Raw genomic sequence first — 13,043 nt, 5'->3', positions numbered from 1 at the left:
TAACCTTCATCAGGAGAGAGGGGTTCTTCGCTTGGAACATCATCATAGATCACCTCCGAAGCCTCTGCCGTCGGGGGTTCGGCTTCAGTCACGCATAGAGTTGGCAGAGTAAAACAGGAGAGTTGAAATAAACACTGTTGTTCTGACTTGCACCTGCTTTTGTTACATCATTCTTTTATATCTCTCAAAAAAAAACAGCAAACACAATCTAACAGAGCTTTACACCGACTGAATGTTTATGCTCGATCTTTTAGACTCTGGGTGTCACTTAGCTTTAGAATATTTCCACATTTATGGCATTAACAGCATTTAAACATCATCATTCACAGGGAGATCTGCCAAATATCATGTGTATCTTGTGTACGATGTATAAGATGATTGTATCAGGCTTGTTTGAGCTATTGACCCATTCTCTCTCCACGCTTGGCAGGATTTGTCATTAACTGCTTTGAGAGTGTTTCAGCCTAATTTAGCTCAGTGAGCTTTATTGATTTGGTCTTAAACTGTGATTTGTCTGCAACACTTTCCCCTAAACCCTGAATAGCAACAATCACTGTTTTCAATTAATCTGACTGAAGATGTGAATTCTATCATGGATTATTGAGTCTAAAATTTAAAATAACCTTGCAATACAAGCCAGAAGATAAACTATTCTTTTCTTTCTCGCTTTTGTCCCCCAACAAAAAAGGATTAGCTCCACAAATGTTCGTTATACCTCGCTTGGTTTCCGATGCCTGTGCATTCAAAGAGGATTCACAACAGAGAAGAAAACAACTGGAGTTGGGCTATCAGCCTGACTCCCAGCATATCGGCAAAGTGACTGGGCCTCCTGGGAACATGGCTTTTTACTTTAAATGTGGTATACCAGAAGTTCTTCACTGTGTTTTCTTACTTTATATTTAACTTTTCTCCACAGCAAGAAAATGACGTTTGAATAAACTCATTCTTAGTTCTTACTGCATCTAAAGGCACACTCTAATCCATATAATATCTATGATCACAAAAATATATTGTTGCTTTAAGAAAGAGAAAAAACATAATTATTCACAATGACTCTACACAACTTTGGTTCCAGCGCAGGTTAATCCACATGCAAAATACAAAGTCCGACAATTGAAGACTTTATCTGAAAATGTGGCAAGCGTGAAATAGTAATAAATTTCTCATTAGCATCAGCACAACTGTAGTCATTTTTCTTGCTTTAAGTCAGCTTGCATCTACCATTTTCTGTATTTTAATTTTAGATATCAGGAAGAAAGGTTTAATATACTTCCATTATTTGATCAATTTAACTGCATTGTATGCATTCAGACTAAAGCAGAGGCCCCTGTGTGAAAATGCATCAGAGGGGTGGGACATAAAAAACGTCATGCAGTACTGCAGGGCTCCTTTACATCTCTCGTTTCTGAGCCACCTTCAAACAGCAGCACTGCTGACTGAGTCGAAATCCGAAAGCAATTTTCCCTCATGGAAATGGTACTCTATTGATCCTCGTCCTAAATTAATTGGATTCATGTCATGTCTGGGTAGAAATCAAATCATGGCACAGAATATGTGTGTGTGTGTGAGTGTGTGTGTCAGTCTGTATTGTATCAGTATATGTTTGAAAGGGGTACATATGTGTTTATACACATGAAGGCATCTTTATGTGTGTCTGGCCTTTCAATGTAGAAATCAATGAGCCATGAGACGACCACAGATTTGTAATATGGTGTTCTTGCCACCTTTGATCAAGGTCAAGAGATGGAATGCGTGATACTAACAAAATACTGTTTACAATTCATATTGCCAGTTTCATTATGGTGTGGTCCACAGTACTGTTTACCCAATTCTGGAGGCTGTATTGGTTTTTCTATCAGATCTATCCGCAATGTGAACACTGTAATACATAGGTGGAATGAGTTGGAGTCCCAAGGCAAGCTTAGGTTTAATCTTTTTTGGTCTGAAATTGAACCCTTGATCTACAATATAAGGTGCACGGTTCACTGTCAATATAATTTAGCTTTGTACCTTCAGGGATGCCCCTCGAGCCTTGCTTGACGGTTTCTTTGCTGTGGTCTCCTGAATCGACCGAGGACACCACAGCTGATGGTGCCACAGGAAGCCCCCGGAGCTCCTCTCCTACACAAGGAACTGAAGCACTGGGCTCATCTGCTTCTGCTGCTGAGGCACTGGAAGGTACCCAAACATTAGCACAGTTAAACTAACACAGAGTTCTGTGTGCCTCATAATAAGTTAATTTCAATGGGAGGAAGGGGAGGCAGAGTGGTTGGAGGTGGGTGGGTGAGTGGGGGGTGGTCGAAAATAGTTCTTTGCTGTTCAAGCGTGCAAATGCACACTCCCTAAAGTGTGACAGAACACATCTTGCTACTGTCAAATTCATGTGACGTTTCTGAAGTAACTTCTTTCGGAAACAGGAACAGAATTCTTTTCCCAATTTGGCTAGCTGTGCAGCTTTACCTCTAACAAAGAGGATGTTTTGTTTTCCCTTTTGTCTTTGTGCTTATTTGATATTTAAGAGAAGTTTCTCCAAGACAAAAACTGATTTCAAAGAAATTGGGTTGGAAGTGATGACAGTTTTTTTTTTTTTGCTGCATTGGGGAATTCTGGCACCGTCCAACGACCAAAGAAAAGTCTCTAACATAATTTCAGCTTGTTTTCTCATTTGTGTTTCGTTTAATCAAGCGTTTTCAAACATCAAAAGTAAAAGTCAACATAATTTTTAGCAAGCCACCAGAAACAGGAAAATTTCACAGATTTCTATCATATAAATGAACACTAAACCGTACGTGGACATTGTGTCACTATGTGTTTCGATATGCAGTTGTGAAATCAGATCAGAAACCAAGATTAAATTAAGAGGACTGCTTAGCCTCTATAACCTGTCTCATTGCTTTCTTTTTTGTGTATTTTTGAGTTGTTGGGGTTGTTTTAATGGTATTTAGAGGCTCTTTGGTCATGAACATCTTCCTACCAATGCTGAAAATATAATAAAAGCTACATATTGTAGAATTATTGTTTAAATCTTGTGACAGCAATGTTATGCCATTAAAAAAAAACAGTGATACCCTCAGTTGTAACTGGGCTATACTTTGCTGATTCAATTATTCACAAGAACTTTTGCAAAGCCCAAAGTGTGCTACTTGAGTCACTTAACTTGTCCCTGAGCACTGTCATATCATCGTCTGTCATGCCTGAGGCTGACTATAATTACTACTGGCTTTATGAATGAAAACATGCCCTGAACCAGCTATTAAAATCAGACTCTAGCACCACAGGGGGGAATCGTGTTGATACAGCTATCACAATGCTTGTGTTGATGCTGCCAGTGAGGCATTTTTCTCCCCCACATGACTGATAATATGACAGGATCCAGCATGTAGGAGAATCTCATCTACACTAATTAAATTGTCTCTCAGCTAAACACCTCAGCAACACTTGCAATGCCAGTACCAGCAGCAGCAGCTACTCAAGGTGATGGGCAACTGGTAGACAAATGAGACGTGCCAGAAGAATGTTGTCCATGGGAACTGCTGGGGAGGTAGCCTCGCAAGCTTGAAATACACTGTTGGCATTCAACAATCTTGCAAACTGTTATCTTTCACTGCGGGAGCATGCAGAGCGCATACAATGATCAAAGCTAGCAGGAAGGCGTTTGTACCATCTGCGATTTTTGGACTATGGAAAGGTAAGATTAACTGAGTTTTTGTAATGGAAGCATTGCTTGATGGAATTTTAAATGCACTCCTCTTTGACATTGGTTATGTCTCTACATATACACACAAAAGGTATTGTAAATATTTTCAAATGACCTCGGGATATATATATATATATATATATATATATATATATATATATATATATATATATATATATATATATATATATATATATATATATATATATATATAAATAATGCAGCTGGATAGCGTAGTGATGCAGCTGGATAGCGTAGTGGTTAGACTACACGCCTTTGGAACCCAGGATCGCAAGTTCGATTCCTGCCTGGGGCGTCTGTATCCAGTAAGGGTCCTAAGGCTAGACCCCCTATGCTAAGCGAGCCTACCGCAGACATGAGCGAGACAGATAAATATGAAGGATCGCCCGGATCAACAAGGTCCGCGTCACACCAGGCAAGACCCCAGGTGCAGGCTGTGTAAAGATGCCCCAGAGACAATCCAGCACATAACAGCAGGGTGCAAGATGCTTGCAGGCAAGGCATACATGGAACGCCATAACCAAGTGGCCGGCATAGTGTACAGGAACATCTGTGCCGAGTATAACCTGGAAGTCCCGAGGTCAAAATGGGAGATGCCCCCAAGGGTGGTGGAGAATGACCGAGCTAAGATCCTGTGGGACTTCCAGATACAGACGGACAAAATGGTGGTGGCTAACCAACCGGACATAGTGGTGGTAGACAAACAGAAGAAGACGGCCGTAGTGATCGATGTAGCGGTTCCGAATGACAGCAATATCAGGAAGAAGGAACACGAGAAGCTGGAGAAATACCAGGGGCTCAGAGAAGAGCTCGAGAGGATGTGGAGGGTGAAGGTAATGGTGGTCCCCGTGGTAATCGGAGCACTAGGTGCGGTGACTCCCAAGCTAGGCGAGTGGCTCCAGCAGATCCCGGGAACAACATCGGAGATCTCTGTCCAGAAGAGCGCAGTCCTGGGAACAGCTAAGATACTGCGCAGGACCCTCAAGCTCCCAGGCCTCTGGTAGAGGACCCGAGCTTGAAGGATAAACCGCCCGCAGGGGCGTGCTGGGTGTTTATATATATATATATATATATATATATATATAAATAAAACGTCAGTTGTCGTTTGTGCCATGTTTCCCTGTTGCACAATAAGCGCCTGCCCCATAGGTGGAAGCAGATACGCCTTGCCAACATGTTGTATTACAGCTACTGATAATACCGTTTGGTTTTACAGTGGTGTCTAGTTCTGCAAAGTATTACTCTGATGCATTGTCTATGATGTGGCATCATTCATCTCAATCTGAAGGACAAAAAGGATCTCCTCCCACATGAAAACAAAAAAGAGCTATTTCTCATCACATTTCTTGCAATGAACTGACCTCTTGTCATTAAAATTACTTGTGTGGGAAAAGAGCAGAGTCAGAACAATAGTGATACACAGATTGCCTCCCTGACTGTGTGCATTCATGTCAAGTATGAGTAATTTGAGCAGGGTAGCAATCAATCCAGGAATATTTCTGCGCACCCCCGTCACAACTTATCTCTGCCTATAAGCCCTAGTGAGTCATATAGCTTAAGGAGAGAAAGAGGAATGATTTTCCAATGCAAATGACATCGCCTGGGGCAGAGCACAGCCTAAAGTGGAAGCTGCTTGAATGCAAATACTGCATTTCCATCTGTTTCCATTCTCTTTACCAACAGCACCAGAGCAGTGCAATATGCCAAATCTCTGCCCGTTTTAGCCCCTCGATCTCTCCTGATCATCTCAGATAGAGCTAAAAGGAAAAGTGACCCTTTGGAATTATCAGAATTTCTCTGGTGATTGCTCATAATATGTGTGGTAGAAAGGACCCAAAGCACACAGTGTTATAGACACGTGAATGACTTTATTTACAATTTGCTTCCTGCTCATAAGGCTTTTCAGCCACCTCTTTCTGTGCAGCACACCTTCCCCCTGGTCTCGGCATCCTACTAAGGGAAGGCGTGGCCATGCGATGGAAAACCTCCCCTGACACCACACATCCCGCCATTGCCCCGCCATTGCCCCCCCATTGCCCAACTTAGGCCGGGGAGCTATCTGGCCTAGCCTACTCTCCATACCAATGTGCTCAAAAGGGTCCTCCACTAATGGCAAAGGGCGCAAAGGTTTTTTTTGGTATGGCCGGTCAGTTGACCAGCTCACATCCCAGGCTGGACACGCACCATTGATGCAGATCCCCCCAAATGCACGGGCAGTAATTTGGGCCATAATTCATTCCAGAGTATTGTCATATCCCATAATCCCTTCCACTGGGTTATAATGAGCCGCCTGGAGATTCATTTCGCAGCAGCTCTTAGGCGCCAACAGCTGGGTGTGTTCCTCTTCTGTGCGAGTGTCACGACTCACTCGCTAAAGCCTATCTTTAATCAATACAAAATGCGGGTAGGTCAGCGCTGCATCAGGGCACACCGTGTGACCATCAATTCTTATCACTTGGTGAAAGGCTGAGCGTAAGGTGTCATCACGATGCTGTTCAAGTGGAAAATCTCCCATGGAGTGAATTACCGGAGCCGGCGGGGCCATGTCATCTCCTTCTCACCAGAGTAAGTGTCCGACGACCCCCACGTCACCGCTGAGTGCAGCGCAGACACTACACGCCACTAAACGTTGTGAACACATCCCCAGCTGAACCACAAACCACACCCCGCCACAGTGATCTGAATGATCTTCATCTAAGTCAATGTGTCCAAACATAATTTAAAGAACAAACAATAAACAGTAGCACTTTTAGTGTTTTTATTAAGCACACTGAGGCTACGTCCACACGTACACGGGTATTTTTGAAAACTGAGATTTTCTGTTTTCGTTTTAAAAAATAATCCCGTCCACACTTAAAGGCAGAAATGAAGGAAAACACGGCTATGAACATGCCAAAGCAACAGGTGGCGATATATTCCTAACCATGCAGAAATGTTGGCCAATCAGAAGTCTAGAAGCCTCGGTGGGAAAAAGTAAACAAAGCTGGGGCATAGAAGCAGAACCGAGTCGTATGTGTGGACGGACAGTAACTGTGTGTGTATATGTAAGCATTTAAACACTGCAGAGAGTAGAATTAACAGTATTGTAGAAATTCATTTGACCGAAACAATAACGTGGCGCACAGTGTGACGTCAAAAAATGCGCACACCTTTGACGCTGTGTTTTCTGCGTTTTTCTCGTCCACACGTAAATGCAAAAACTGAGTTTTCAAAAATATCCACCCTGGCCAGAGTTTTTAAAAATCTCCGTTTTCAGTGACCAAAAACGCCGTTTACGTGTGGACGAAAGGTGCAAACGCATAGAAAAATCTACTACTTATCCTGAACCTTTTCCAAATTGCACACTGTGTTAATGCCAAGCTTTTCTGTACAGCAATCACAGACTCCAATTAGACTGCACTGCAAGTCTTGAGTTCATGGCTTCTCATTATATTTATATACTAGTTTGCTTTGAATGTTTTTACAGAATCGTCTTTGTTTCTTTTTCGTTCACAGCAACACCAACAGAGGGAAACACAAGGTGAGAGTTCTTCAAACAAAGTGGCTGTGAAAAATAAATGCGTTCTTCATGGTAGATTAGACACATTGCTTTCCAAGGGCAAATGTGTAAAGTTCCCCGCAAAGTTGCAAAAGGGAAAAAAAGGTGAAGGCAAAAAACTTCTGTGGGGAAAAACAACAAAAAGTGAAAAACGAAAGTTATTCGGTAAGGTTAAGGCTCTGTGTGCATAAAACAGATGCATGCAGACACGTTGTCATGGTATCTTTTGTGCTAATCTTTTCACTGCTGGGGTTCCGTGTCATCCGTTTAATGAAAACTATCTGTCAAGTGTTAAAATGTGAAGTCAGAGGTAAATGCTGGTATCAAACACTGACATGCACATAAAACTCAGGAGAGAAGTGCTGCTTTGAGCCTAATAGCTGTAACGAGCTGATGTGCTGTCATAGCAGTGCTAAAAAAAAACACATATTTCTACAATAACATTCGCAAAGTAATTTTGGCAATATTATTCTAAAACTGCTGACAGATTTAGTGGATGTGCTGACAGTCTTAACACCTTGATTGTGGAAAGTGCTATTGATAGCTTTTCTTTAAAAGGCAGACTATTGACTAAACCAAACTGGAAATGTGCACTCAGCACAAATCTTCCTGAATGAGAAATTGCCAAGACCTCGCTGTGACTTTATCGCACACACACAGGCACGCAAGCACACACGTATATAATCATTTATGAGCTCACATATGCACACAGCAGAAATGTACACATACAGACACGCTCACACCTGTGTACAAACACAGGCAACTTCTCTCAGCACAGGAAAGTCGACAGGAATCCAAACTATCAGCAGAGGTTTCTGAACACACTTCCTAGAAGCACAGGTGGGAGACCTCATGGTTTCCATCAAGCAAGCACAGAGGGTAGAGAGAAATTATTCTGATGAGATCTCAAACCAAAGGGGGTTTTTTGGTCTTTTTTTGTAGTTTTAATGTTTTTTTCATAGACAGAACTAAAAACAATAGAACTGCACACAAGGTCAGTGTGTAAAAGATAGTACAAAAAGCAGTATAAGCTACAAAGCTAAGAAGAACAAAAAACAGCTAAATTTTCCAGCACAATCCCCAGATATTTGATCGGAGCACCAGGGAATTCAGAGGCCAAGTCAATACCTAAATCTATTCCGAAACTATTTTTGTAGTAGAGTAAGAGCTATAATTCTGCCGAAGCACGACACTGATAAATAAAATCTAAATCAATGCTAAGACAAAGTATACTGCCCATAGCGTGCCTCTGCAGCCTTTTTTAAATAGTGTGTCCTGCTGCCACATAGACAGTCAACCACACGGTGTAACAGCAAACGTGACTCATCAGACCACGTCTACTTCCATTCACTCACATGCCTATTAAAGCACTTTCAACATAGGAGATGGGGTCAGTGTGGGCTCTTTGACCAGTCTGTCGCTACATATATCCACACACAGCAATCTTTCCTGTGTTCTGACACCTTTCTATCACTGACATTGTACAGCTTTTTTCTTAAATGTGTGCCAGAATATCTCTCCTGTGGGACTGAAACACACGGGTCAGTTTTTGCTCTACACTTGAGTCGTGAATCCTGAGTGATTATAGGTAGATAGAACTGTCCTTTTTTAAAGCAAACATACCACTTAGAATCTAGGATAATCTACCTCTTGATAAGTTCAGCTGTAACTATATAACCAGTGTAAGTCAAGTGTTTGTATATTGCGGCTAATTTCAGTGTTCACTTTATTTTCATTATTATTGACTGGCGCAATGGATTTTACCTTTGGGGATTTAATAGGATGACTGCCTTTCAAGCTTACGGTGAGTTCAAACACACCATGAGCTGAAATATGCTTTGGAGAAACTCTAATTCTGCCCGTTAGTGTCTGGGTTTCTGTTCTGTAAGTGACTTTGACTGCTGACCTCCCCGTGGAGAGCAGGAGGCAAAAAGACAGTTTCCTTAGTGGAATCAATAAACTATCAAATCATCATTTACTATGCAGACGCCTCACAGCAAATCATCTTAACTGCATGAAAGATGATTTCTGACTGCATCAATATCAAGGTCATTTCATGCACCTTCTCAGGAATGGATATTTTGTCTGCTGTTCATTTTACATTTCCAATGATTCAGAGTCAGGTACTGGATTATCATGTATTCATGGATGTAGAAAGTTTCATTCGTGAATGTCAAATATTATATGTAATATTTCCAAAAGCACAACAAAAATAAGTAAAATGTACTCCCCGTGGAAGAGAACCACGCAGTTAGTATTATGCGCCAAGTTATGCCGTGATCTGCCTCCTAATGTCCCTGTACACCCACACAAGCATATTCAGCTATTCTGGCTGATTAGACCACTCCTCAGGTTGGAGGCAGTCAGACTTCTGCTTGGAATTATGTGAGGACTCTGTGTACAGATATGAGTACATGGAGTCCTCCCCCACAACTCAGAGCAAAGCTAACAGGCGAGGGAGGGAGCTGTCATTTATAGTCATACACGCCCACACAGTTCTAAGAAGTCTAATCAGCAACAACACCAACAACAAAAAAAAATGGAATGAACTTGTGGGCGTTCCATATGTGCAGGGCTTTAACAGGTACCACAACACTTATACAATGAAGAATAATGGAATTCAATTTGTTCTACTCAAAGCAATAACAAAAACAAACACAGCCTGTATCCACAGGCTGTGAGGCTCCTGAACTCTCTGCCCCCCTCTCACGGACAATAACCATATCCAACTTCTTAATAGCAATGAACTGGTCTGCATTGGTGCATCATATCTTTATTCTCTTCCCCCTCCTGCCCCCCCCTCTTTCTTAAATAGATAACTATCATATCTGATATCATATCTCACAGTACAATAATATTGAATGGGTTGCATTGTTGTATTTTGTCATGTTTCTCAGGTCTTTGTCTGAATTTCTACGAACATTATTGCTAAGGATTGTCTTATTGCATTGGAGTCACACTGGGTTAAATATGTACACTTGGGTTTTAAGGGGTATTTATTATTTTCTTCTTTTTTTTGGGTTGTATGGAAGCCCCAAACGCAATTTCATTGTTCTTGACAATGACAATAAATAAATAAATACTAAAATAAATACTAAATACTAAAACACACGGGTCTTCGCAGAAACGCTGTCCCCGTTTTTGTAATCGACATGCACCTCACTGTCAGTACATGCATACATTTAGACTTGCTTCATTTCCACTAGGGAGACATTTGCAAAGGATAATGGAGAGAAACCAGGTCTAGTCTTTACTATGTAAAGTGTGCTAAGTTGATATATGTTATGATTTGGTGCTATATGAAGAAAACTAAATTGCATTGCAAAAAAGACTTGCAAAATTTACATTACTACATTAGGAATTATAGATGAGGCTAATCCTAATATACTGTATGCATCATTGTGAGTCAGGCAATCCAGTGATTTCCCTCTAGAACTGTATCAGCAGAAGCACTTCATACTTGACATCACCTCGTCATTATCTGTGACATGTCATCTGGCATTTAATGTTATAACGTCACAGTATCTCCCACTCAATGTCGTGTTTGGATGAAGTGCAAGCATGACATTATCGCAGGCGTAATGACATAATAGTAATGAGTTTACTTTCTCCACCACCCTTTAGTGATTTTCCCCATGGTCTGATCATAATCAAAGGCAACTTACCAGTTGGGTGACTCAGTAACTGGAACATCTGTCAAAAAGAGCAAAACAGCAAGCATGAGGCAAATTATTCCGAAGAAAATGAAGCACTACGTACAAACTTTAAAATGAAACTTTACCACGTGATAAAAAGACATTTTGTGACTCTGGTGTATTTATTATTTATTTACTACTCGTATGCAGAAATTTTCATAAACTAAATTTGTGTTTAGAATTTAAATAAACTCATGAGTGTTACTAAAAGTGAAGCAATATGTGTATAAACCACAGCTAAAAGTGATTTGCATGATTGTAATGTATTCTGATGGCATACGTTCTGTACAAAAAAAAAAAAAAAAAGGTGCCCTTAATCAAAGGCTACAATCAATCTACTTTGGCACCTTTCACAAAAGCTTGAGTCATCCAAGTGAGGGAAGAATCTACATTTTAGCTGCTCTCAGCTCTCGATTACATAAGACCTCCACTACACACTGTTATCGACACTCAGAATTCCCCTACGCATCTCACAGCCCACTTAACGGATTACCACACATACTTGCTAAAAAAGCTTTTTAATTAAGGACTAATCACTCCACTTTGTCCAACAGAACTTCTCCAAGACCTAAATCTCCCTCTTTATCTGAGCATGTAATTACCAGGGCCTATTTGGCAACATTAGCCAGGTAGTAAATATCAGGGTTCATACGCCTTTTTCAGGATCAAATTCAAGCTTTTTAAGCACTTTCAAGGTCCCTTTTCAAACTTTTCCAGCACCGGCCTCAGTGTGAGCTTGAAGACATTTATAATGTTTAAGTAGTTTAATGTGTAGGTGCTGATGATAAACACATTTTGAATGAAAGCCGGGGAACTCTGGTACTTAGCACAGAAACAAATGACTTGTCTTTGTGACCATATGGATCGGTCCCTCATATTACCATTATTTCACCCAAAGGCACCAAGTTAATACTCAAAAAAGCTGTACACACAAATATAAACAGTACTTGGTGACAACTTTGCTTTTAGCCTTTAACCCTCTGGGGTCCAGGGTATAACTGGATGTTTTTGACTACTTTTGATTTGGCCTCTATATTTCACCTGTTCATCTTGCCAATCTGTTATTTTCTCATTTTGACAAACTGTATCAGCACAATTTATCTAAATTCAGACAAAATTTTAAATACGAGTAGAAAGTGATATTTTTGACTGTAAAAACCACAAGCATGTTTAACGAATCATTTTCATAACTTGTAATGCAAATACAAATTGTACATTTTTAAAAAATATGCACAGTTTTGCAAACAACAAAGTTATATGGTACTATTTACCTAAAAATGCAGCCAAGGCTCAGACGTTTTTTTATATAACCATTTAAAAGTATGTACAGAACAATCAGGTGTTCTGCATCAAATAAGAAGGCACACAAATTATTTATGCAACTCCAAAAAAAAGTTTGTGTCCACTATAAAACAGATGAGAACAGCGCAGGGATAAACCTGCAGGTCTGACAGCAGGTGTGTCACTCAGCATTTACACTGCAATCTGCCTTTGGTGGCTTTTTTGCAGCAACTGTGACATTCACTGTGACATTCACACTAACTACACAAGGCAACACACTAACTTGAGACTACAAACACATTAAAACAGCAGCCTACAGGTATGTTAGCGCACAGATCACCGACTGGCCGAGGCAGGGGCGGGATCACACGTTGAAACAGACACAAGGCAGCCCAGGCGGGGAAATTTTTCTTTTACATTTTGCGACTCATTTTATTTCTCTGTCTGGTAAGAAAACTATTCAATCAGATAGTTATTTGTGGTGAATGAAATACAGTTACACTTTCAAGCACCACATCTGAAATTCAAGCACTTTTCAAACCTTGAAAATACAACATTAAATACACCATTAAAATTCAAGCATTTTAAGCACCCGCACAAACCCTGAAATATAAATGTATAGCGCTTTTCTAGTCCCTAAGGACCCCAAAGCACTTTACACTACATTCAGTCATTCACCCATTCATTCACACACTGGTGATGGCAAGCTACATTGTAGCCACAGCTGCCCTGGGGCGCACTGACAGAGGCGAGGCTGCCGGACACTGGCGCCACAGGGCCCTCTGACCACCACCAGTAGGCAAACATGGGG

General features: G+C 40.9%; 1 protein-coding gene across 5 annotated transcripts in view; it reads right to left on the bottom strand.

The window, feature by feature from the left end:
* Nucleotides 1–13,043, bottom strand: part of arhgef10la (Rho guanine nucleotide exchange factor (GEF) 10-like a) — a 123,710-nt gene that overhangs the window by 93,043 nt on the left and 17,624 nt on the right. For all 5 annotated transcript variants that reach the window (XM_085407242.1, XM_085407239.1, XM_085407241.1 and 2 more), the window contains 3 exons: nucleotides 10,922–10,949; nucleotides 2,011–2,171; nucleotides 5–82 (listed from right to left, as the gene is read on the bottom strand). In XM_085407242.1, the coding sequence (XP_085263368.1) occupies nucleotides 5–82; nucleotides 2,011–2,171; nucleotides 10,922–10,949 (267 nt within the window). The remainder of the gene's footprint in view (nucleotides 1–4; nucleotides 83–2,010; nucleotides 2,172–10,921; nucleotides 10,950–13,043) is intronic.

This window comes from Rhamphochromis longiceps, linkage group LG5 (genome assembly GCF_057381845.1).
Source record: "Rhamphochromis longiceps isolate RC_006_pf linkage group LG5, R_longiceps_female_GT1.1, whole genome shotgun sequence".
Classification (NCBI taxonomy): Eukaryota; Metazoa; Chordata; class Actinopteri; order Cichliformes; family Cichlidae; genus Rhamphochromis; species Rhamphochromis longiceps.
Note: the sequence above shows the minus strand (reverse complement) of the source record. Positions and strands in the feature narration are given on the sequence as shown.